The 26,785-nt window shown below is 39.9% G+C and overlaps 1 protein-coding gene across 1 annotated transcript; it reads left to right on the forward strand.

Annotated features, from left to right (window-relative positions):
- Positions 1 to 6,693: 6,693 nt before the first annotated feature.
- Positions 6,694 to 25,223, forward strand: spon2a (spondin 2a, extracellular matrix protein). Its single transcript, XM_042493377.2, has 6 exons — positions 6,694 to 6,905; positions 13,457 to 13,685; positions 15,966 to 16,186; positions 21,922 to 22,113; positions 22,420 to 22,591; positions 24,192 to 25,223. Exons 2-6 carry the CDS (start codon positions 13,457 to 13,459, stop codon positions 24,377 to 24,379), a joined length of 1,002 nt encoding a protein of 333 aa, XP_042349311.2. The 5' UTR covers positions 6,694 to 6,905; the 3' UTR covers positions 24,380 to 25,223.
- The last annotated feature ends 1,562 nt before the right edge of the window (positions 25,224 to 26,785 follow it).

A 26,785-nucleotide genomic window follows, 5' to 3' on the forward strand; every position in this document is an offset into this window, starting at 1 on the left:
GTTTAAATATAGTTTTCTGTGCATTTCCCCCTAGTTTTTTGATATGTAACTCCCTTTGCCTCCCCAGCTAATTTTTAGATCTTTTTTTTGGTCACTTTTTACTAATTATTTTGCAGTGTGCGGGGCATTTCTTGCCAACGTCCTCATTATGTTTTTCTTAGTGTTTTTGAAAGAAATCCAACCAAATTTTCCAGGTTTCAGAGGTTTTAATTCTGGTAAGGCAGCAGACCAGTGCAGCAGAACCACAGATATATTTTTTATTCCATGCATCCTTCTCTCTTGTCAAAAACGGGTGCGACATTACCCACAATGCAACTCCGCCACAGGCAGTTTAGTCAGAGATTCAGGTGTGTTATGCCCGTAGTGGCTAATGTAGGCTGGAGCTGCTGGCCACAAGCAGAGTTGAAGTGCAGGCTACAAATGTCTGGTAAGCTCATACTTTTTGTAAGATTAAGATTTTGTACTTTTTATAAACATTATTTCAAAATTTACTGTGCAAGATTTTTATAAAAACATTAAAAAATAACTTGTTGCCTATTAGAAGTATGTTGTGGTGTATTTATCTGCCAAACTCAGCCACATTTCAGACTTCATGAAAACGTAGAAATCAGGTGCCAGACCATATTCCAAGAAGATGCTGCGAAAATGATGAACACAGTGCCACCAAAAAAAAAGCAAATATTGAGTGCTATGTGGATGAGTCCTAAAACTTATGCATTAGTTAGCATTTTTGCACTCCAGGTTGCCTCGTCTCCACAACATGAAATATGTCAAGAAATACCCCACTGGTGATTTTTGAAGCTCTAATGTGTCTCAAAGAAGGTCATTGCTAACACGTAACTACATGACATAAGTCATGCGACCATAGCCAAATGTTAGCTTTTTACTTCTAGCGATTTCATTAGGCTTCAAAAATCATTAAGTTGTGTTACGCGTAAGTATCATAACTGTTTGTTTACCAGTAAGCTTATTTTCTGCAATAATCCAGGATCTAATGGAAAAATCCAAGAGGCTTTTTGACGAGGGAACCAGGGCGACGTTAACTTCTGTGTTGGCCTACAGAAAGGCACTCAAACGAGACTGAATATGTTATTTTTCACTTTCGCACGAAATGTGGTAAACAAACAGTGTCAGACAATCTCTGCCTAATATAAGTTGTATGCATGCAACTTTTATTTTTTATTAATGTGCTTCTTAAACCATGTTTCTTCCCAACAATACTTAAGTGAGTAACCATTCTAATGGGTAAATGCACACCAGTTTAGCTTATAATGCTAATTTTTGGGAATTAGTACAAACAAAGTACAGCTAAGGCTGACAGAAATGTCATCAGTGTTACAGGACAAAACTTTGCTCTGATGATGGTGCTAGATGAAAAGTGAGGGAACCAGCAAAGTTACTACATTTCATCCTGAGATGTTTTCACTGAATTTCATAACATTGCATCCAATAGATCTTAAGACATTTACCCAAAACTGTAAATGTCAAACTCATGGTGGCACTATCGGAAAACAATCAGCAAAGTTGACGGTATTGATCCTCTGGAGAAAATAAATATTTTCACAAAACAGCAATCAGTCTAATATTCTCTGAGATTTTGAGGGAAAGCTAAGGTGGCTTATTGATTTTTGTCTTGTAATTATTATGAATAAATCTTTATGTTTTTTTCATTATGGATTCTGGGAACCAGCTGCCAATATGCATACTGTAACATAATGTCCTGTGAGGGACAAGCATGTTACATAACAGTGTATGTATACGAGGCCCAGGATGCAAGTAGTATTTTAACAGACCTGATTCACACACACTTCAAACACACTCTTTGCTTCGTAAGTCCCGCTCAGGATTGTGCAACAGTGTGCAGCGGAGCATCAGGCACTTCTCCCAGTGCCATACATTACCCCTGTCAGCCCCCATGCTGTGCAGCCAGATTTTTTTTATTTGTTTGTTTAGCTGAGGAGGAGGAGGAGGAGGAGGAGGAGGAGGAGGAGGAGGAGGAGGAGGGCTTGGAAGCCTCACAGATTCCATCAGGTCTGGGAATACACTGGTCAAACCAGTTAATCAGGTTCCCGTCTGGCTGCTGGCTCAGTACCACCAGTAAACTGCTCTGTAAGAGGGTCATCCTGCTTAGGCGACTTCTGGTTTTGGTCAGTGGGTCACACTAAAGAAGAAAACAACTCAAAGTGGGTCAGGGGTCATGAAAGATCCATTAACTGAGGTCCAAAGATGAAAACATCAAAAAAATCAAATTGTTTTGACTTTGTTATGGTGAGAAAGCGGAGCAGTTTGACAGGATGTGTGTGACAGAGGGAGAAAGTTGGTTCATGTGCATGTTTGTGCACACATTTCAGTGTGATAGATTGGTCTCCAGACAGAAAACCAATCCCACTTGGAGTGATCATGCTACTAACCCCAAAGCAGAGTGGATAAATATTTGCCCTCAGTTGTCTTTGGAATGATTAAATATTATTCCATCTCCTGAATGACTCATGCTGCATCTCATCAGACTGCGCCAGCTTTGGGCTCCTTTTTATTTAAAAATGCTGGTGTGTCTTATTTGACCAAAACTAACAACTTACTGATGTCATATATGAAGCAATACACCACTTTATGTCCCGTTTGACTATTGCTTGCTAAAAGTGAGTGATAAAAGAGTGCCACACTGGTGGCGTGGCTCTATGAATATTGGCCTGTCAGTCTCTCAGTCCGCCAATTTGGTCAAAACTGAAATGTAGCACAAAAAAAAAAAAACTGCTTGATGAATAAGCGCCACCACCAGGTCAAATTAAAACTGGTCCTATGCTTTGGTTTATAACCAATTGCTTGCAAAACTAATTACATTCCCATCAGCCTCAGCTGTAGTGCTTTGTGCTAAACAGAAAATGTTAGCATGCTACCATGCTAAACTAAACAGGATTACACCTGCTGAACATCAGCCTGGTCAGTGTTGTCATTGTAAGAGTGTTAACTCTTCAAAGTAATGGATGTAGCTACTGTGATGTCACCCACTGATTTGTGGACTGCCGTTTTGAAGCCTAAAGTTCGGCATCTTAGCTTACTCCATCTCAGAAGTGACCATATTTGGACAAGAGGTTAGAGCTGTGGTGACGCCTCAAAGAAAGCATGTCAGTCAAAGCGGCTTGTCCTTAATTATGCAAGAATTTGGGCCTTGATAAAATGTAAATGGTTGCCTTATAACAAAATTCAACCCCTGTACTGTTGGCATGAAAGTTGAAACTACCTATAGAGACCAAAACTGTTTTCTTTTTGTTTTTTTTGTGGCTGTTGTGCCATTTTAACATGGAAGTCTCTGGCGATTGACTCTTTTGGAGCCAACCGCAAATGGCCATTCAGTGAACTACAGTTTTCGGCACTTCCGCATATACTTTATTTTTCAACCTCAAAGATTGCTGCATTGTAACACGTTGACATTAGCATTTACCTTAAAGCTAGCAGGGCTGTAGAATAGTCTAAAATTTACTTCTTAAACCTATAAGCTCTGAGGTGCCGCAGACAGGGTAGCACAAGAGTATCAGATGTATGACATTTGAGCCAGAGTCAGCCACTGGATGGATTCTAAAACAATATTGATGGAAACATATTGCAAATGCAGTAGTTTTGTAAATGGTTTGTAAGACAAAGGATAACTTAACGTGTTCAGGACCCTGGTCCGTTTCAATGGACATAACTGTTCTAGGATCTCCACAAATACACAGACTTATTTGATGAGATGTTTATACATCAATCACATCATCGAAAGTGGACTGCAGCAGAGCCACGCCCCCTTTTTTTAACAAGTATTGATTAGCATGAGGCAAGGAGGAAGTGCAAGGTGTGTTTTGGTCTAATCGCATTTTTTAAGTACATAATTTGTATTTAAACTCTATTTTAAGTAATCATTAGATATTATATTACTCTTTGACTGTTACCAGAAAGTGCACAGTTTAAATACTCATTTGATTTTAATGAAACCATCTATTTGCAATGCTTCTTATTGGTTATATACATACAATATTTATCTGAGGAGGTTTTCAACAGACTGTTTTCTGGAAATGCTTCTGAATTGATTGATATTTTGAGTCATGGTGACAGATGCAATGCAAAATGTATATGCAATATTCTTGTGTTGTTATTCATATGTTATTGTGCAATGCTTTTACTGGTCTGGCCCAATCATTTTGGGCTGTATGTGGCTCTTTTGCTGAAATGAGTTTGGACTTCATGGTAGAGGCATCAGAATAATAACAAGAGATGAATGAACAAACTGTTGGGTGAAAATATTGAACACATCAGTCTTATCCTTTGAAATATAAAAGCATCAATTAACCAAACCGCATATTATTCAGATATCTGTATTCCTCCTCCTGCAACCGTTTTCCATAATATTGGAACTCAATACACCGTCAATACTATCCATCTGTTCGTCATGCTGCTATTTCCTGGTGTCTATCTGTCAGTCTGAGGGGTCTGGAGGGTTTTCGGCGGTTAAGCTGAGACACTGGAGCTAGTATGGCCCCCGGCCCAACGCTCTGTGATTAGCTCATAGTTTTCCTCTCATTGCTTCACTCACTTGGCTCGCGTGACATTGATGTGAGCACGTGCTTGACAGGAAGAAAACTTTCAGCTATCTCGGAGATTTGCGTCAGTCAGGCAACCTGCAGCCACTCTGCTGCTGAATCTGGTGTCATAATAAAGAGCATAGTTCAACTGTAAACTATAGATGTGTGTGTTCTGATAATTGAATTACCCCTTTGAAACCTGGAGCAACATTACTTGAATTTTGCTGTATTCTTGTAAGTATTTAAAACTTTGAACCTTGAGAAAATCGGTGCAATTCCTTTCAAGAACATGGAGGGAAAAAAAGCAATTAGCAACTTGGTAAGAAATGTTCCACAAAATGCAAGAAATTAATAGATTTAGAAAGCTTAGCTTTTCAAAAAAGCTAAGGGAAAATGTCTAGGGAAAAAAGAGATAAAATGGAAAAAACCTTATTGTAATTATATATTTAAAACAATGTCACAAAAGTACAATATTTTCAAACACATTTTCCAGGCCATTTCTTTGTTTTTTTACTTTCCTTTTTTCTCTTGTCTTATTTTAAAAAAAAATAATTTTAAGTTAATTTACTTGTACTCTAATGACTTGCTAATTGTGGGGTAATTTCTTCTGTCTTTACTCATTGCCTTCTTCACATGATTTGCAAGAAATCTAATCAATTGTGCTCAGGTTTCAAAGGTTTAGTCATCAATTCCTGCATAGGTTGGCAGGCACCCGAGTGAGTCTAAATGTGCGTTGGTGTATTTGCCTGCGTGAGCTCAGATTTGAGCAATTTGGTGAGCACTCACACATACGCACACCTGCGTATTTGATGGTGTGTCAATGATGTTTCACATTAACGAGTCAATCTAGATGCTGAGCTCACTGTCATTAATCAGCGGGCAGCAGCAGGGAAGTCGGTGCTTTTTTTCCCGTAACCTACTTTCAGATAGATAGAAAAATGGATGGATAACCGAGTAACTGTTTTGGAGACAAAGAGGGAGAGGAAAGACATGGAGCGGAAAGAAGAAATAGACATAATTGTTTATTTGATTGTTAATCACTGCAGAAAACAAAGTCCAACTTGTTACCTGATCCACATCTAACCCCACTTCTCCTCTTCCTGTGTCTGCTGCTCTTCGTCTCCTCTTATTCCTGGAAGGCTCACAGGCGAGCCATCCAGTGACGTGGCCGAGTCGATTTAAAGGTCTGCGGTTTTCCAATTGTAGAGTTGTCTTTTGGGTCTGGATGATGTTAGCTGGGTCGAGTTGATCTCAGGGCTGGCTGTGCCTAATTCGCTTCAGATCAGATCAGTGTGTGTATGTGTGTGTCTGTATGCGTGTGTGTGCAAGTGTTCAGTGAAATATGGGTTGACTGCCTTGTTGCATCATAGCTGAGAACAAAAATCAGAAAAGTAACAAAAGCTCTTTCGAATTTCACACACTCTCTCTCACACACACTCAAATCTGAGCCTTGACATATTGATAAGTGAGCGGCGGCTGGTAACAGAAACCTCCCTAGTTGACCATGTGTGTACCAGCTGTGGGGACTGGTGACCACACGTCTCCCTCTCTCTCTCTCTCTCTCTCTCTCTCTCTCACACACACACACACAGCCTGACCCAAGGAAAAAGGGGTTCCTCTGAGATCACAGCTGGATCTGCCACAGGTCAGAAATATTTGAAGAGGGGTGGGGGGGGCGGCAACCATTTAAAACCCTTTGATTCTTCACAATGTCCAATCAGTAAATTAACTGCAGAAATAAAAGCCAGTGCTTCTGTCCAGACTCCACTCGTCTGCTATCCAAGTTCAGCCCTGCTCCTCATTTCTCCCTTTATTTTACTGCCATTATTCAGCAACCCACACCTCTCGAGTCTGACAGAGGAACAAGGGTAAGAAAATACACAATGCTGAGTGGTGTATGTTAAGAGAGGCCAATGTGGTGTTGATTACCTTGTCAGCAATGAGGTTGCTGAGTTTACACAGCCACTGAAAGACTAAAGAGAGACAGAGAAAGATAGAGGGAGAGAAGAGAGGGATAGCAGAGGAGAGGAGCAAGGCTGTTAACTGCCTTTCCATACAAGGAGAGGTAGGGGGAGAAAAGAGGAGGAGGGGGAGGAGAAAGCAAGAGGCAGCGAGAGAAAGAGAGGTAATTTGAGGAGATACAATGAGAGAGAGAAGGGAGGAGGAGAGAGAGGAGATAAAGACAGAGGATAGAGGGATAAAGGCTGATAAGGCTGCAGCAGACAGCCGGTCACAGTGGAGAGAAAGAGAAGAAGTGAGTGAGTGGAGCTGTATCCTCACTGAGGTCCGAGTGTGTGATTCTGCTGCAGCTTCTCTCTCTGTCACTGACTGACTGACCCAACACAGGTACGACACACACACTCCATTCATTCTCCGCATGCAAGAGTGAATGCCTTTTACTTTATTTTATTTTTTTTTTGTTTTGAGATATTGTAAGCTTGTTTCTTTTTTCTGGGGAAGATGTATTTTTGGAGTAAGTGCATTCAGTGGTGGAAGAAATGTTCCCCTACTTAAGTTTACATAGCATTACCACAATGCTTAAGTACTCACAACTAAAAGTTTTGCATTTAAAATGTAAAAGTATATTATTATTAAACTCTATGGTCGAATTATTGCAGATAAAATATACATTAAGCATCTAAAGTTACTAATTATACAGTGTGTTATATTGTTATACTGTTGATACTTTGCAGTTATATAATGGTATTAAGACTAATGCATTATTGTGTTTTAATTTTGCAGCAGTGCAAGGAAGAGATGATTTTAACTTCTTGAGGGCAATTTAGGGTTTTCATTTTTAACCAGTGGTGGAGGAAGTATTCAGTTTCTATACGTAAGTAAAAGCACTGAAACTATGAAAGTACACTGTTAAAAGTAAAAGTTCTGTATTGAAAATGGGACTTCAGTGAAAGTAAGTATAATTGGGAAAATGTACTTAAATTATAAAAATTTAATCGATTCAATGCAGAGAAATATAGGGAAAAAACACCCCAAGAGCTCAAAATTATTTAAAAAATTTTGAAAATGTCTTTAATGTTTATCTAAATAGTTTCCAGTTAATGTGAAAATTCAACTTGTATAAACTTTAGTGGCTTCCTTTATGACAAAACATCATAATTTCTAATATTTTTTATGGGTTTGTTTTAACTAGTAACTTGTCAGATGAATGCAGTGAAGGGAAAAGCACAATATTTCAGTTTGAAATGGACTGGAGAAGAAGTATAAAGTGGCATGAAAATAAAATTCTCAAGTAAAATACAAGTACCTTAAATTTAGTGCAGAACTTGAGTAAATATACTTATTTGCATTTGGCCACTGCCAATAACTATGCATCATGTTTCAGAAATATATGTTTTTAATGTGTAGCATCTTATTCTGCAAAGTAACTGCAGCCCTCAGTGTTGTCTGTAAAAAAGTGCAGTATTTTCTTCTGACATGAATTGGAGCAGAAGTATGAAGCGAAGCATCAAATAGAAATACTACTTGAATACTAAAAAATTGTAAGGTTCATGTGTTTTTCACCGCTGAATTCAAGCCGTTTTTGTTCTCATGCAAGCTTATACACAAAAATCTTTCTTTTGTTTTTTTTGTTAAAGTGGCATTAAAGTGGCAACAGAAGGGGTTTTAGCTTATTGTATCCCTGATCACAAACCTATTGTCGCTGAATTTACACAGCTTTGTCTTTATTGATTTTTTGCATGTATTTGCACATTGCACCTAAAGTTGCCTTACCTGTATTGGTCCAATTTATGTACGATAAACAGGCTTTAGTGAAGTACTTGAGGCAAACCAAAGTCTGCACGCCCTCCTCACTTGTCTCTGTCTGAACTGCTGTCTACACAGTCATGATCTCCCCTCCTCCTGCACGAGGAAAAAGTCAAGTTTCTGACCTCCTGTTGTGATGCATGCCTGACTCAGTGTGTCCATCTGTCTGTGTTTCTTTGTATGCATTGAGATGAACATTATACAGGAGCATCTCTTCTCTCAGCTCAAACCCCTGAATCCACCACTTCACCCCCTCCAAATAAAGGTTTTTGGAGTAAAAACCTAGGAAAAAACAGCTAATTACCTCCCCGCCATCCCCTTGTTAAAAAACGAACATACCTCCTGCTGTGTCCACAAATCTGTGCTTGTGCGTGCATACCTGCATGCCTGTGTATATGAGCTGAGATGAATGTGTGTATTATCTCTGCATGAGTCTGCTGTAATTACACAGTGAAGGTGCCCATGGGGCCGCAGCCGCCACATTTGGCTCCTCGCCACATCCCCTCGTTTTATTGTGCCTTGTACCTGACAGAAAAACTGCTGCGTGTGTCTGCCGATGTTGACTGATGAGAGCAGGTCTGTGCCACATGAGTGTGTGAGGGTGAAAACTTTATGTACTGAAAGTAAGTGTGTGCCTCTGTATGCATCAATAAATACCATGCAGGCTATTATTATTTCCGTATGCGTTTTCAGGAGTGGCAGCAGACATCGGCTGGTAGCAGGTCTGTATGTGTGTGTTGACTTATAAAGTTCAGTGTGTCAGTGTGGGAATTCAAGAAATTTCTCTTTAGTGTGTTATAGTGTCAGTGTGACAAGTTCAGAGGGAAGATCACAGGGTTTACTGAAACAAAGACTCAGTGTAGAATAAGATCATCTGATTAATGGTTGTTATAGCAACAGAGATCATGTGAAAGCCATTTAAAGACTGCCATAAAAGTATATCAGAAACAGATCATAAAGAGTGCCCAAGGGATGATGTTTTTCTGTTGGCTGACACGAAAATTAGCTTTGCTTTGGTTCCCTCGTCTAAAAGCCAATGGAATATTTCCACTGGGTTTTGAATTACTGCAGAAAAAAAAAGTTCTGTGGTATATAAACATTTATGATACTTTTAAGTTTTGTTCAGCAAGATAATCTTCATGGATGAACACCACTTTAAGGATTTTTGAAGCCTAAATTCAGTCGCCGCAGCTAAAAAGCTGATGTTAGGCTGTCAACAAACTATGCCATGGTCGCATGACTTAACGTCACCATCACAAGAGGGCTGTAAAATCTGATGTCGTTCTGGAGTCTTATTTAGCCGCTTACTAGCGACTGTCTTTTTAAGACACATAAAAGTTTCAAAATCTTTGAGCAGGGTATATACTGACATATTTTATGTTGTGGGGCAAAATGTGGGAGGCCCAAGCTTGTGTAAAGCAAAGACCCTATTTTAGGCATCTAACCAAAAACGAGTTAAAAAAAACCTATTGACTACGGAATGGGGGTAGCTGGAGTGCTAAAATGCTAAGTCAGTTCTGGGTTTTAGGACTCATTTTGGGGGCTATCTTTTGGGAAGGAACGATCATGCTCAGTGTCAACATCAAATACTTTGTTGTGAATTTCCAGTCTAAAATGCTGATTGTCTTTGTCTGGAATGTATGTAAAAGAGGCAAACTTTGCAACAGCCAGTGACAGGACTGACCTTTTACTAAACACAGTGGACGGAACAGATGTCAAAACCTGCTCATTTTAGATCTAAAAAGAGACAGAAAGTTACTTTTTGGAACTAGTTGCATAGTAAAGCATCTCAACCTGGAGCTTTATCCGCCTCCTGCAGAGCAGCAAAGTTGCAGCCAGTGAGATGATCATGACTGAGCAGTGAGATCAAAGCTGGGCTCTGTGTCTTTCCATACTCGAGGTATTTTTATGGCTGGCTGTTAAAACTTTGTAGTGGTTAATATACATTTAATACATTTAACACTCAGTGACATATAAGGCTGCGGTCAGAAAAGTGTCAGAGTTGGAGTTTTGCAGCTACATTGGCAGAGTAATACTATCTGACCTCTGGAAATAGACTTCAGGGACAATGTACAGCTGGACATGAGTGTTATGTGCTTTGGCGGTGTGTGTGTGTGTGTGTGTGTTTTGCGTGCACATGTGTGCTTGTGCGCTGGTCGACTTGCCCAAATTTAACTGTCTGCATTCTGCAGCTGCTTGGAGGTTTAGTTGTCGTATAGTAACCCATAGAAACGGCACACAAGGCTGCAGCCATGGACCATAATTCTCCCTTTCTGTGACACAGACACAGAGAAATATATCTGTCATCAAGTCATAAACGGTCATCTCAAAGTTCAAACATCTGCTGATGAAATAGTCAGAAGGGGAAATAACATCATTTTTACATGCACCCAAACTTTTAAAATAAGTGTCCTCTGAGCTGCAAATTGGACAAACTTATCAATCTCATATGTGATTTTTTTTTTAAACAGATGCAGTGAAACTGTGTGACCCCAGTGCCAAATTACTTTTGGTGGTTTTCATAAATATTTCACTGCTCATATGTTGAATGCAGCCCTAAAAGACTCAAACTGGCCTGCATATTTATAACAACAGGAATATTGTTATATCTAATTTAGTTTTTATTTGTAATAAGTTTTTGTTTAGTTTTGTCTCGTTTTGTTTATATTCATGGCGTAGGTGTGGATTTTGTGGGGGAAAATCTCTTTTATACAAAACATTGAGGCGGCATATAATAATAATAAAATAAAGCTAAAAAAAAAAAGAATCTCTAGATGAATTAAGATGCAGAATTTGTTGCACTTTGAGATTCTTACCCACAATAAAATGGTTTGTTCTGGCTGTTGGTCTGTAATCCTGCCACCATTAGGGCGGATGGAGATGAGATGGGTGTAGAAGAGGGTGGAGAGGGGGATGAGATGATGTGTGTTCACAGGTACAGGGAGGCTGCAGAGAGGAGATAAGCAGCATAACTCGTATTTACATTTATCCCCTGGAGCAATGTCATCTAGCAAAAACTCTTCAGCCCTACACAACAAAATGCAAGACTGAAATGTGTTTTGAGCAATTACAGCACACGTGTCCTCCTCCCCTCTCTGCCTCTCTTAATAAAGTGAGTCTGACTCAGCAGCCGGTGGTCACAGGATGGTCAGTCGCTGAGATCAGTATAGAGCAGCAGAGCAGACAGGATTTGCAACTATCCTCAGAGATGTCATTTGTGTTGTTTTATTTTAGGCCAGCTTCTGTGGCAGACATTACTGGGACAGCAATGAATGTTAACGGTTTTGCCGCGTAGCCACAGATTGGCTGTGGCCCAACGCACACTTGACACAGTGTGTGTTGGAATAGGGGAATAGGATGTGGTTTTTTTGATTGTTTTATTCAAACTATTGAGGGTCAACGGGTTCAATCAGCTTTGTTCTTAGATAAAATGGATGTGTTGTGATATGAGGGCAGGGACGTGGAAATTCCCCTTTTATGCTGATTTTCCAGCTTTGTCTGGGTTTGGTTTCCTAAATGTTAGCGTTAAGATCCTTTCATTTGCTTGCTGATAGACGAGGATTACATGCTAGAGTCTTTCTGACTTTTGACAGACTTCTTTAGCAGCTTTTGATTTTAAAATACCCAACACATTTCAAGATGTTGTTGGTCGTTTATTTTGGCCGTCACTGGGAAAAAAACTCCATAGTTGCCTTTCAGCATATTATAAATCAAATGGTCTGAGAGAAACCTAGACTTCTGCACATCCTTTTGGCTTTTTGAGAGTCTAGCCCGTGACGGGAGACTTTGGCCAATCACAGGTCATTTCAGAGAGGCCGTTCCTATTGGCTGTCCTACAAATGCAGATGCAAGTGCATGTCACTTCAGATGGTATAAGTCTGATTCAAAAAAACAAAAGCGTGCAGAAAAAGTTGCTATTCATTGGCAACAACCGCCTACACTGCAAAACAACCCAACAAAAAGAAGACAGACTTATTAAAAAGAGAGTCTAAAGGCCCAGACATACCAATCCAACATCAAAGAAATAGTTGCAACAAAGTCCAACTTTTGCAACACCTCACATTGCCTGTGTCTTAGTAAAAAAGTTGCACACATCGCAAAGACTACAGTCTATGGCCAACTAGCAAGTTATGTGCCAGTGTGAGAGGAAATAATTCTCCATACCAGCAGGGGGTGGCAGTCAACACTCATCACTGGAAGAGCAAAACCAGGAGACGTACAGGATGAATTCAAGATGCCAGTCAGCACTTTATTAGCACAACTGGATGTTGAAAGGAAAAAAGCATATTTACTGTGTGCTTACATATGATACGATACGATACGATACAATACAATTTACTTTATTGTCCCCGTAGGGGAAATTTGTATGATACTTAGGAACAATAACAAAATTACAAACTGTTTCTGCCAAAGAGCTCATTGGCTAGTTTGTTTCAATCTCACTCCCTCTTGACTTTAGCCGTTTGTTTGCTTTCCTCGCTGCATGTGCGCTGAGCTAAACTGCCAATCAGAGTGATGTCATTCACTCATAGGCTCCACTTCAATGCAGCTTCAGCATGCTGAATTGGCAGAAAAATGCAGAAAAGGACTGACTATAGCCAACAGTGCGGCAAAAACTAGGGTGACAGATGCTCACCGACAGTCCAACATTGGCTGACCTTCAGCCGGGAGTGTCAGGGCCCTGAAAGAAGAGTCTGACAACACATGAAATAAAACATGTAGCAATATCTTCAAAGCATTTGCTAAGTGGAGCTGAATCTAACGCCTGCAGCTAATTCAAGTTCCTGTTTATGAAGCCTTGAATCACAGCGTGTCATCTCAAAGGGCTTTTGCTCACAAGTTTGCAAAAAAACAGGATGGCAATTTTGATGGAATTGCTGCTATATTATGGCATCTGATTGAAATGAATGACTGGTACCCGTACAGGTTGCTGTATGGAGCGTGCATATGCTCTTGCTTGTTTGGTGAGAAGGGCTTAGGACAGAGAAGGAAGAGCTGCATGAGGAGGTCTGATTGTATAAATGCTGTATATATATATATTATATATAATATTTTTTCTGTCTACTGTCTACCCTTTAATAGTATTCAAGAGAACTCTTTTGCAACCATTTTTCATTTTCCATTTCTTTCAGATGATGTCATCAGAGCACCTGACCTGCGGTTGGCTGCAGCAACTACTCATTGTACTCCTTAATCTTTGCCTCACATTTGCTGGGCCTTTGCGACCACTCAATGGGACGGAGTGCACAGCCAAGGGTCCCGCTTCCTACATCCTGGTCTTTACAGGTCACTGGAGCCCACAGGCCTTCCCCAAGCAGTATCCACTGTTCCGGCCCCCTGCACAGTGGTCCAAACTCATAGGTGAGAAAGACTGCTGGGGACAAAGAAGTTAGTTATTTGAGATTTTCTCATGGAAAGTTTTACCTCAAACGCGACCAGAATTTTGATTATTATTTCAGACTTGCACCAGCAGTGAGGAGTCAGGATTATTATTTGACCTCCCTTAGTCACAATTTACCCATGAATTGTTTTTTGTGGAGGACGTTAACCAGCAACGTCCCTTTTTATGCCTCCATTCCATTTTTACATAGAACCAAACAGAGTGATTTTAAACAACATGCTGGCACTGTGGAATCAGGAGAGGCTTGACATGTAACACAACAGTGTAGGTTTTTTGTTTGACATAAAACATACACCTTGTCAGCATGTTTAACAATGGCATTAACAACCATTTACTGTTTCTGTTATGTGGTGGATGATCTCATCTTCTGCTCGGAGGCTAAGGAGCTCCCAAATGTCATTGTTTTCCAAATTTGTGAACATTTTCAGTTGCTGTTCTTCTTTGAGTAAGCTGCTAACAGCTACTTGTTATATCTCCTGCAGTGGGTTGCATGCATTAGTGCCTTATTGTCAGCATACACATATGTGCACAGACACATACACGGGTGAGAGATGTTAATGAGCAAAGCAGCAAGAAGCAGAGGGAAATAAGAAAGACAGTTTGAATGCTACCAGATGTTTTTTCTCTCTTCTGCCCAGCCATATCTTTATTTTTCTCTATTTCATCAACTCAACCCTATACTCCTTCCCACATTTCTGCTGGTTTACCACAGCGTTGGCGGTAAACTCTGGAGTAGTGGTTTGGGGCTGGTGAAGGTGGGTGATGATAGTCAGGGTGTGGTGGGGTCAGACCACTTACCTCTGAGCCAGAAGGAGGAGACAAAGTGATTCAGGCCCTTCTATTCAGCTTTTATGTCTTTAATCCATGGAGTATGGGATGGGTGACAGATTTCTGTTTGTGTGTGTGTGTGTGTGTGTGTGTGTGTGTGTGTGTGTGTGTGTGTGTGTGTGTGTGTGTGTGTGTGTTGGACTGCTCTTGTGCATCACTGTCTGTGATGACCGTGGCTTTGTCTGGTTTCCAACTCTTGCACTGGTGCCCCGCTGCCCTGCCAGAGGATGATGGCCTACTTACTCCATATAGAGACAGGCGTCAGAGATTCTGACACACCCTTAATGACTTTTAATGTCCCTGGGTTCTGGTGGACAGGGGGCGAGCAAGAAATGGGCTTTGTCAGAAGGAAAAGAAAAACATACGGGCCTCAATGGGCCGACAGTCTGAGGTTGGGGACAAAAAGAACGTTGGAAATGGAGTTTATCACAGTACAAAGAAAAACATAACCTGTTGAGGGGTTTGGGGGTCTGGTGGTGAGGGACCAAGGACACTGCCAGAGTAAAGAGGGAATGGAGCTTGTCACTGCCAGAGCAAAAAACACAAGCAATTTAGGAAGGCCGGGAAGTGGGCTTTAACGTCCTGGTGGGGCTTAAACGTGACATGTTATCGAGTTTCAAGGTCTTGACGCTTGTGGGAAATTTGTTAGGATGGAAATGCAATTAAGTGCGTAAGTAATGGCAGTTTGGGGAGAAACAAGATAGGGTGTGAAGTGTGCTGGGCAAGTTGTGTGTGTGGCTCAGTCCGGTGTGTGCGTTAATACGCGTGTCAAGAGTGTTTAAGTATAAATGCATGGTTGTGTATGTGTCCCTGTGTGCAGCTCTGAGAGGTGAGGTAAGGCAGAACCATCAGAGCATTTGTCAGCGTGTTTCTGGCTAACCTTACTCTGCCCTTAAAACCACTGGCCCAGGCCAGCGGCTCTGTTGGTTTCAATATGGAGCTCCAGAACCTGCGGTGCAAACAGTTTAACCTAAATCAGTCTTGATTCTCAACAGATTTCATAGATAACCAGAACTAAATATGAGAATGTGAAGCAAATGGTTCTTTTGGCCCGAAGGGTATAAAAAAATGCATCAATAAGGTTTTCAAAATTGTTCAAAAACTCCGAGATCCTGACCTGCCTCCTGGCAACTCCAGCCTGTTTTGTGGTTTTATCAGTGATAGATGGAGAAAAGATGTAACTATAACCGTGCAATAATGCCAGAAACATTTGGGCAATTCCTTTAGAATTGTCTGTTTAATTGCAGGATGTAGGAGGCAGCCGTAGAAATACATACAGGCTCCACGGTGGAAATGATCTCACTGTCTGGCTGAGGCTCTGTGGTCCTTCACTGACATTGATATGCATTCCAGTGAATAAGCATCTTACTCCTGTCTTCTCCTCTTTCTTGTGTTTCTTGTCTCCCTTTTAGCGGTCAGCCATAATCGCCATTTTCGGCTGTGGGAGGAGGGTGCTCCAGCCAGTGCAGGGGTGCAGAACTTTGCTGAAGTCGGGGTGACGGTGGAACTGATGCAGGCGGCCAAGGAGGCCAGGAAGAGACGTGTGGTCGGAGGCATGCACAGAACAGCCGGCATCCCTAACGGCATCGGGCACAGCTCCACGGAGTTGCTCATGCAGTCCCGGAACTCACTGGTAGGCACAAATAAAACTTAAGGAGAAGCAATACTCATTCACAAAAGCACACACATGCTCAGACACAGTAAGTCACACAAATCTATTCTACTCAATCTATTCAGTCATCTGGTGACCGGGAGCTCTCCATAACGTTGTCCATCCGCTCTGACCAAACACATCACCCCTTCTTTCCACTATCCAATCAGACTATGTTTAGCCCAAGTGCTGAAGCCCTGCAGCCACAAACGCCCACATCCATCCTGCACGGTCTGCACTCCGTCTGCTGCCTGCCCCACTGAACTCAGTGAGCTCAGGATGAGGGGCCCAGGATGACGTTTAGTCAAAGGAAAAGGTTGACAAGTCAGGGGCACACTTATATACTTTCTTACAGAGTTAGTTGAGCTTCATCATCTGGTGATGACAAAGCTTGTTTTCCCGAGATATTGATCTCGAGTTAATTCCCATAAGAAAAACTCCATAGAATTCCTTAATTTGTTAGTGTATAATCATGATGGTAATCCATCAATAAAGGGAGTAAATGCAGTGAAGCCATCATTGTCACAGCCTCTGATACATCCACCAATAATACTGCGTTTTTTTTTTTTCTTTTTTATCCCACCCCTTGCCCAAGTGTGCTACAGGTGCGTCAAGGGAGCCTGGCCACGAATTTACCAAAAGTGTGTTTGGCATGCACTTGACACTCTTGGCAGGGTGCACCTCACTGTGATCTAGCCGCTCTTGTGCACACAGAGACTATGGAATCAATAATATCAATAATAGGTACTCCTTGATCTGACATTTTAAGCTTATACCAGTTGCTGTAGTTGTCAAGATGCCATCTTTGCATGCTGGCATGACATTCCTGATCTCTGATGAATATTATAAGTATCCTAATAAAAATAAAAAATAAAACTCTTTTTTTGGTAATTATCTCTACCTCTATTTTTTAAGATAACAAAATAAAGCCACCTTTTGTTTTCTCGGGATAACAGTTTGATTATTTTGTTATCAAAAGATAATTTATTTAATTTATTTAGATAATTTAGATGACAAAGTGTGTTTTCTCGAGATAAGGACATAATCAACTAGTTATTTGAAGATAACAAGGCTTGTTTTCTATAAAAGGAAACAATTTAATCGTTATCTTATTTAAATAAAATCTTTCTAGATACTGAAAGAACTTCCTCGTTAATCTGAAAAAACAAATTACATTTTCTCTAGATAGTAAGATAGGAAGTAATTTACTTGTTATCTCGAAACATAAAAGCTGATTTTGAGAGATGAGATAATTAACTAGCCTAGTTATCTCAAGATAACAAAACTAATTTTTCTGAGATAAGATAATAATGGCCTCATTATCTTGAGATAACAAATCTTGTTTTCTCGGGATAAGGAAATAGTTAATTATCTCGAAATTAGACAGTATCAGACATTTTATCTTGAGACAACAAGCGTGTTTTCTCAAGTTAAGGAAGTGCTTACCTTGTTATCACAAGATAACATCGTTCCTTTTTCCATGACAAGGAAATAAATAGCCTAACTTTTATCTCAAGATAACAACGCTTGTTTTCTCAGGATTAAAAAAGTAATAAACACATTATGTCAAGATAACGGCATTAAAAATGTAAGCGTGGCCCTTCTTGGCTTCCATAGTTCAATGCAATTATAACGGAACTTTTTTTTTACTTTATAAAGTGTAAGTGAAAAAAACGTTGAATATATGCATTTGATTTGAAAATGGAGTTCTGTTTTTGAACAAAAACTGTCTGGTGGACATTTTACAGGACTACAGGGTACCACTGCGGCTGAAAAGTGAGTGAGTTTGGGAGCAAAGGTCATGGTTGGACTTGCTAAATTTGGTCCTAGGGCTTAAACAAAGGCAAAGGAGTTGAGGTGGGAATGAGGTATGGCGCTGTGGAAGAACATGTCACACTATTAACAGAGTTAAATCCAGAAATTCCTCTATGTTTAATATATATGTCAAGTCGTAAAACTGATGAACGAGGGGGAAAGAGGTGAAGAGGAAGGGTGGACATTCACTGGAGTTTTTAGAAATAGGTGTGTGCCTGCCTGAAAGTCTGGTGACCTACATTTGTTTATTGGTTATTCCACTGTCTGAACCCAGGGGCCCTTAAAATCATAAACAACCCTGTCGGAGGGCATCTTTGGTAAGCACTTGCCATTGACTGCAGCTTAACAGCTTGTCATGTCTGTATATGATGTCTGCGGCTGCTTTTAAATGGATCTGTCTGTTTTTAGATCAGCAGACAGCGAAAATAAGCTAACTATTGTGTGTTTGTTTTGAACGTGACAATGACGCACTGAATGACGTAAATCTGTTGACAGCTCTATCCGCTATCCTGCTTTCCCATCTGTCTGTTTCTCTCTCTTGAACACTCATATATATAAATCCTATCCTCTTTCTCTTCCCCACAAACCAAAACATTCATACGCAATGCCCCAAAAATCCCAAACACATATGATTCCTATCTCAATATTCATGAGCCTCCTGCTATTGCTGTTAAATGTGTAATTCAAAGCAGACAGATAGCGGCTCATAATTACCAGTCAGAATCCAACTGGCATATTATCCTTGAAGTATTTTAGGTCAGTGGCACCACAAAAAGTGGGACAACAACAGCAACTGAGCATTAAGGTGCTCGCACTACTGGACTGAGCTGCATGTTTTCTAGGTCGACTCGTTCTCTCTGGGGCTCTGCAGAAGATTTGCTGTGATGGAGAAAAAGTGAGAGGGATCATAGCAGCTTTGAGTAACTCTCTGGAGATACTTTTTGGCCTGTATCTTTTAAACCACCACGGACTGATCAAGCCAGCGACAAGGGATAGCCCTGAGTCCCTGCTGAGTGGCTCAATGGATATAGCAGGATGGGGCTTCTTGGAAAAGCTGCTGTTTTAAAGAAGCCTGTGAAGGACAAGAGGAGGGAGGGGAGTTAGCAAAGGAGGAAAGGAAGGAAGCAAGGAAGGAGGGATCAGTGGTGGATTCTGAAAAGCCCAGAACAAAAGAAAAAACTTTGTACATCTATTTCTGAACAGGTATGTGGGAGGGGGGCGAGCAGAACACAGCTTAGAGAAAAACTCCTGTGCATGGTCTAACTTAGACCTCCATCAGACAAACAGTTTTTGGCAAAGAGAAACACACTTAAGTAGGAGTGGCTGTGAGTTTGCAATCAGCCACACTCCTTACATGCAGCGGGAAGGCATAAATATCAAACATCAATTAATGTAACAACTTTCAATATTATACATAGAAATAGAGAAGTTAAAAAGCACTATATAGTGACAATCACAAACATACCCCAGAGTGTTTGTATTAAAGAGGTCAGTTCTAATAAATAAATACACAAATCCTTGAGGGTAAATAGCATATCAAGAGATGCATTTCTAAATCTTGCAGGCTGCATTCGTAAATGAACCTGTGGGGATATGCTTATATGGAAAATAAAAAACAGCATCAGTACACAAATAGAAACCTTGTATAAAAATACATGCAAAATACAGCATGGCCTCCAAAAAGCCACTGAGCAAAAATTGCATCAACGTATACATAATTAATATAAAATAGAGAGCTGAAGGTATGACATTTTTTCTGTGGGCCAACTCAGAAGCTAACATCGCCTTCATTCCCTCCTCAAAAAGCCCATGGGATTTTTCCATTGGACTTTGGATTATGGCAGAAAATAAACTCTGCGGTAAACGATTATGATACTTACACATTTGGTCAGCAAGATAATCCTCACAAACAAACACCATTTTCATGATTTTTGAAGTCTAAATGCAATCACCAGAAGTAAAAAGCTAATGGTAGGCTAAAACAAACTACACTACAGTTGCCGCTACCAGGCTGTAAAGCAGTGTTGGCCCTAAATGCAATCTAACAATGTAGGTGTCATTTGCAAATGAACCTAACATAGCATATAGAAAAAAGTCAACACCAGTAATAGATTTTTATATGATATTATATATGGTAAATATAAATACCATACAGGCCAAAAAAAATAATTAATCAGAATCACTACATACATAACATGCAAACAGGATTCTGAAAAGCAACAGAGCTGCTAATGATTTGGTTTCTCTGTTTCTTGCTTTGACTCACAGCAAGAAACACACCCCATGTGTCATGCTGACACCACTTGCCTCCTGTCCCGAGTGGTCTGGTTTCGATGTCTGTTCCAGCTCTTCTATCCAGTGCTGTTTTCCTCCAGGCCACCCTTTGCTCCAAAGCTCTCTCAGCCCACCCATCCTACCCCAAGCATTAGCAAGCTCGGAGCCACGTCCCTAAATGTCAGGCCGCAAAGTGAGGCTTTCAAATGCACTGTTTTTTGGGCGTCTGCCACCTCAGCGTGTGCTGACCCCCGGGCCACTTCCTGTATGAGGTCACCAGCTCTCAGGAAACATCCATCACACAGGAGACACAGTCTAACCCTGCACAGGAAACTGAGTGGGTGCTTGATCTACAGTCCCTGTGTTTAAAAGTTACAAAGACATCAACAGTGTCCTTACGAGTTTGTTTCCTCTAACTCAATTTATTCGACATACGACATACATCCACGGACAGGGGGCAGTATAACACAACATTACTGTGGTGAGGTCATCAAATAATCTTAAGACCAATTGAGTGTTGTTTTTTATTTTACTGCTCTGACTTTGTTTATTTACCTTTCTCCTCATCAAGAGAGCTTAAGTTAGAGTTTTGACTTGAGCCAGAGAAGCAATCACAGCTGCACTGAGAGTGCTACTCCAGCTCTCTTGGTCAAGTAGGATTGATATGTTTTACTACATTTTCTTTGTAGTTTGGTTTGCAGTTAAAATTTGTCAAAGCAAATAAAGAAAGTCAAATCAACTCATTAGTGCAATATCGATATTCACATACAGCACATACATAACGGTTATCTTGGAAAAAAATAGGAACCCGACACTGTGGGGGCTATGGAGATTTACTCTGTTTTGGAGCCAGCCTCAAGTGGTCATTTGAGGAACTGCAACTTTTGGCACTTCCGAGTTGGTTTCATTTTTTAGCCATAGAAGTTGCCGCTTGATGCTCAGAATCATAATGCTAACATGCTGATGTTTGGCAGGAAAAATGTTAACCATGTTTGCTATCTTACTTTAGCATTTTAGCAAGCTTACTTTCAAGAATTAGCACTAAACACAAAGTGCAGCTGAAGCTGATGGGTATGTTATTAGTTCTGCAGGTCATTAGACATAAACCAAAATGCAGGACAAGATTAAAGTTTGTCTTGATGATGACACTATAAAAACTTAAGGGACAACCACAGTGACATGAATGTGACCATATCAGGACGAGAGGTTGGAGATGTGAAGGTGCGAGGAGTGGATCTCACTCACTGACTGTAGCGACACCTTGCAGACAGCCTGTCACTCACCTGTAACTCACCTGCCCTTTGGGCCTTCATAAAATATAAACCTTGTGTCATCATCAATGTTGAATTTAGGTATAGACACCAAAAATCTTTTTTTTTTTTAACCAAATTATATACATGTTTATTTCTTCTGCAACATTGAGCATTTGAACATGGGAGCCTATAGAAATTGACTCTGTTTTGAAGCCAGCCTCAAGTGTCATTTCGATGAACTACAGTTTTTGGCACTTCCACATTGGCTTCATTTTTCAGCCTCGAAGACTGTCACCTAGTTTACAGTCTGTAAACTAAGTTTTCCTTTTAAAAGTAAAGTTTGAACTAACTACATTTCCTGTCCCTGTCCGACAGTTGTCCCTGATGGTGAAGATGATCCCCAGCCCTGACTGGTTCGTTGGCGTGGACAGCCTAAACCTCTGCGAGGGCAGTCAGTGGAAACAGGAAGTGACCATTGACCTCCAGCCTTATGATGCCGGCACAGACAGTGGATTCACTTTCTCATCTCCCAACTTCCCTACCAGCCCCCTCGAAAACATAACAAAGGTGAGGTCTTACATGTTTACAAGTACCATGACGAGGCAAAGTGAGGTGGATGACCTTCATCTTATTCTTAAAATAGGTTAGCAGCATGTGTGTGGGACATCATTCTTAACTGTCTCCTGATTGCTTGCCGGCCCTCATGCCTGACCTGAAGTGATTTGAGCAAAAAGGGCCTCTCTTACATAATAGACCATCTATCCTTCCCCGGCATGTGTTTTAAAGTGGGTTATCGTATATTTGAACTTTTGTTGAGAACCAGCTGTCTCTTCTGATGAATTATGCCTGACTGTTCTCTGCTGACTTTTTCAGATCACATCTCAGATGCCAAACCATCCGGCCAACTCCTTCTACTATCCACGTTTAAAGGAACTTCCACCCATTGCCAGCATAAGGATTACTCAACAGAGCAGATCATCTGACCGCCAAACACCAATGTCCAATCACATTCTGCCAAACTCTATCAGTCCACAGCGGATCTCAGGTAAGACCACAGGGCTCCCTTCATCAGTTGGTGCTCAGATATTTTACTTGGAAGGGCCAAAAATAAAGTATGATTTGTATTATATTCTAGTTATAATAGATTACTCAGCATTTTTGGAACAACATTAGTTTTCTTGTGCTGCATTTAGATTCCTTTCCCATACATTTATACCTTTGAAACCTAAGCAAATTGGTTTAATTTCTTTTGGAAACACAGAAAAAAGGGCAAGGAGCAACTTGTTAAGAGAAAAAATTGACAAGAAAAAAAATTAAAATTAGTTAACTGTTATGTGATTGGAGCCATCTTCCGTATCTGATTCCCACGATGCTGTAATCTGTGTAATTTTACACATGGGGATTCAAACTTTTTTTGCTTCAAGCGCCACTTAGCAATTTACATAGGAATGAATGTAGCCCCGCCTTGAACTCTGCATCAAGTTCTCTTTACACATCCATGGCAGAAATCACTGGCTCATCTCTAGGTTTCTTGAATTGGTTTTTGGATAAGTGCCTGAAAGAAAGTCTGATCAACAGACATTCTTATTTTTTGTTCTATGACATAAAATAGGTGAGTACACTCACACCCACTACTGAATTTTAAAGCCTTAATGCATCTTAAAAAAGGCAGTTGCTGACAAGGCCCTAAGTGGCAGTCCATTTTTTCCCTTCACCATCAGGGAAGAAATACAGAACCATACAAACCCAGACTAGGAGGCTACAGCTCTTCTCCAGAGCTGTAGCCTCCTTCACAACACATACACACACTGACCTATAGCTGCTATGCACTGATTTAAGCACATGCACTTTATATTGTGCAGTGACCTGAGCCACTATATACTGCCGCCACTTATTTATTGACATGTAAGATACATTTTGTACTATCATTATTATCATTCATGCTTAGAGGTATTTGCCACTGTTTTATCTTGTGATTATTTGTGGTTTTACCTTTTTTTTATCTTGTCTCAATGTTTGAATATAGCTTTTATTTTATGTTCTATTACGTTTGTGTAACGCTGTCAGCTTGAGAGTAACCAAACATAATTTGAAAGTACATCAACAAGGACAAGTATTGTGTCTTATGTCTTATGTCATATGCTAAATAAGACTACAGAGGTGGTCAGGGACATTAAACATCATGACACCAAACACAGCTTTACAGCCTCACTGTGGTGGTGACTTCGAAGTCATGTTGTTTATGGCCTAAAGTTAGCTTTTCACTTCTGGCGATTACATTTAGGCTTCAAAAATCCTATAAGTGGTGTTCCTTTGTGAAGATTATCTTGCTGAACAAAAAATTTAACTATCATAAACATTTGTTTGCAACAGAATTTATTGTATGCAATAATCCAAAATCCAATAGAAAAAAATCCTGTTGGCTGTTTGTAGAAAGAACAAAGGCGATGCTAACGTCAGGGTTACTGAAAAACGTCATCCCTGCAGCAGTCTATATGATCCAACGTAATCAGTTGTACATAATAAACTGTCACCAGTATGTGCTGATAGAAACAGCAGAGATTTGTTCTCTGCAGAAACTCTCTTCCTTTCTATCTTTACTCACACATATTGTTTTTTCTCACATTTCTTCCCCCTTAACTCAGCAACACCTCTAGACTGTGAAGTGTCTCTCTGGTCATCCTGGGGTTTGTGTCTTGGTCCGTGCTCCAGAGGTGGTGTCCGCCACCGCACACGTTACATCCTCTTGCGGCCTGCCAATGCTGGCGTCCCTTGCCCTGAGCTGGAGGAACAGGCTGAGTGTGTACCACACAGCTGTATGAAACGCCAGTAACACGCAGGGCACACGAGCACAGATACTGCCAGTATTCAACACTGGGACTCTCATGTTATTACTGCTGGACCGAGAAATGTCATTGGATCTTGAGCATCTCCTTGGTAATGCAAAGGATTTTAGTGTTTGTCACAGTCTTTTGGAAACTAAAGACTTGCTGCCTTACCCATGCAGCCCCTTAGTATCAAATTGTGCACTCTTTTGGGTGTATTTTAATGGCAATGAAGGGAAATTAAAGTCTGAGTGTAGCAGAGCGTTGGACAGTGAATTAATGTTTATAATAACACTTTGATTGTGCTCAGCTAAAAGTGATTTTTATACATTTTCATAGATGCAGAACAGAATTACTGAAAGGAAGATTCACAGCAAATGCACCCCCTCAAAGACCAGCTTGAGACTTATTTTGGTTTGTTCATCATGAACAACACATGCATTTGATCTAAGCGCTGATAGTGGCACACTAGAGTCACAAATCTTCCACACACGTATGCACAAAGGTCCTTGCACATACTGCATACTTTTACAGGCACGGAGGCATTAGTTTACGTAGGTAACCTATACATGCTTGGCACATGCAGCTCTTTTAAAATAACCTCACACCCCAATTTATAAATATCACCTACCACAAGAAACGCCCAACGGCTGACTTGAGGCTTTGAGCTAGTCTAAAGGAGCTGGCCTGTTATATAATAAGAAAGGGTTTTTTTTATAGAAAGAAAGATAAATATTTGTATTATTATCTCTTTTGATATGTTGATGTTGAGATTTTGTATATACTGTATCTTATCTGGTATAACTCATGAATAAATTTTGAAGTGTGTTTTTCAAATAGTGTGTGTTACTTTGTCTCCCTGCATGACTTTACACTTGGAAAGGATTATTATGTCAAAAAAAAGTTAATATTTAAAACTCTTGTGAGACCAGAGAACATTCCTGTTTTGCACGGTTCCAGTAATTCATGATTATTTGTGTATGCCAGAGCATAGTTTATCCAGTATTGACACTTCTCTATTTATGTCCAAAGGACTCACAGCCTAAACATAAAAATACACAGACATAAATATCACGCCTTATATCAAGTATCATGCCTGATATTCACCAAAATAGAAGTAACGGTTCTACAGATTCATAGATAAAAATAATATGTATTCAACAATATTGCTCTGTCCTAAATTTTGATAACTCAGTGCATCATGGTCCTGGGTTACTTTTATTGCATTATTTGGAATGTTAAATAATGAATGTAAATACTGATTTTTTTTTTAAATTACAGGAATTATAACTATTGAATCTGGCAGAGCATCCCTAGAAATCTTGACTGATGCGCTGCTTTAAAGAGTTTGTGGTGATGTAGCACCTCCTAGTGGTCAACAATAACAATATAAATAAAATGTCTGATCTGTTCAGATCAGTATGTGAAACCCAAAAAATTCAAAATGCAGCTGAAATCACTTTTAAGGTCTTTAGTAGAATTTTAGTCGAGCCTACTTGTATGGTGCTTTTACTGTAACATGTGTTTTTTTGTTTCAATGTGTATTTTAATTTCCACTGAAGGCCTATAGGTATGTTTGACATATACAGTGTAATTATTATTAGTGTTTTGAATCCATGTCTCTGTTCCTAAAATGAAATAATATCATATAAACACGAAGGTTTCTGTGACCTGTAGAGTAAGTCAGATTGTTACAACAATGTGTTTGTATTTGTAAAGCAACAATATTGACTTTAAGATGATTTTGGAAGAAAAAAAAAGAGATTTGTGATGAGAATGTGAATTTTTAATGTGAGTTTCCACTCAGTCTCTGTGCATTCTGTAGCTGAGGTTATAAGCCAACTAAAGTTTATTATCAGTTCATTAAATCAGGAGATGGCTTAAACAATAGCTATTGAAATTACACATATGACAATCATTATGTGAATATGGAATCAGAAATAAATAATAAAAATCATGTTAAAACAGGCAGGTAGTAATATCATCTTTGGAAAAAAGAATACAGTTCATATTTTGATATGCTTGCTTCTCTTTTTTAGTACCTAGACTACTATAGCTAGGTACAGTATCAAGAAATGGTACAGGCATGAAGTGCAAATTATTGCAAGGTTGAAAAGGTTCATATTGATAGCTTTAGGCTATGTTGTATTTTGTTGTCCGTTGTCTAATGATAGATCAAAGAAATATACTCATTTGACTGCAAGTTGTGTTGATTGATGGAAATATTTGCTCCAAGTTCAATTATCTTCAATGTACAATTGATGTAAAATTTTGGTGTGTTGAGTTTTTGCTGTTGTGCCTTTTTTTTACTGCTGCACCTTGTTTTTTTTTCACTATTTATATTGTTTTATTTGCTTTTCCGTTGTTCTTTTTGCTTGCTTATCTTGTACAGACCTTGCTGCTGTAACAATGCA

This window comes from Plectropomus leopardus, chromosome 8, assembly GCF_026936395.1.
Source record: "Plectropomus leopardus strain MGB_pleo_1.0 chromosome 8, ASM2693639v1, whole genome shotgun sequence".
Taxonomy (NCBI): domain Eukaryota; kingdom Metazoa; phylum Chordata; class Actinopteri; order Perciformes; family Serranidae; genus Plectropomus; species Plectropomus leopardus.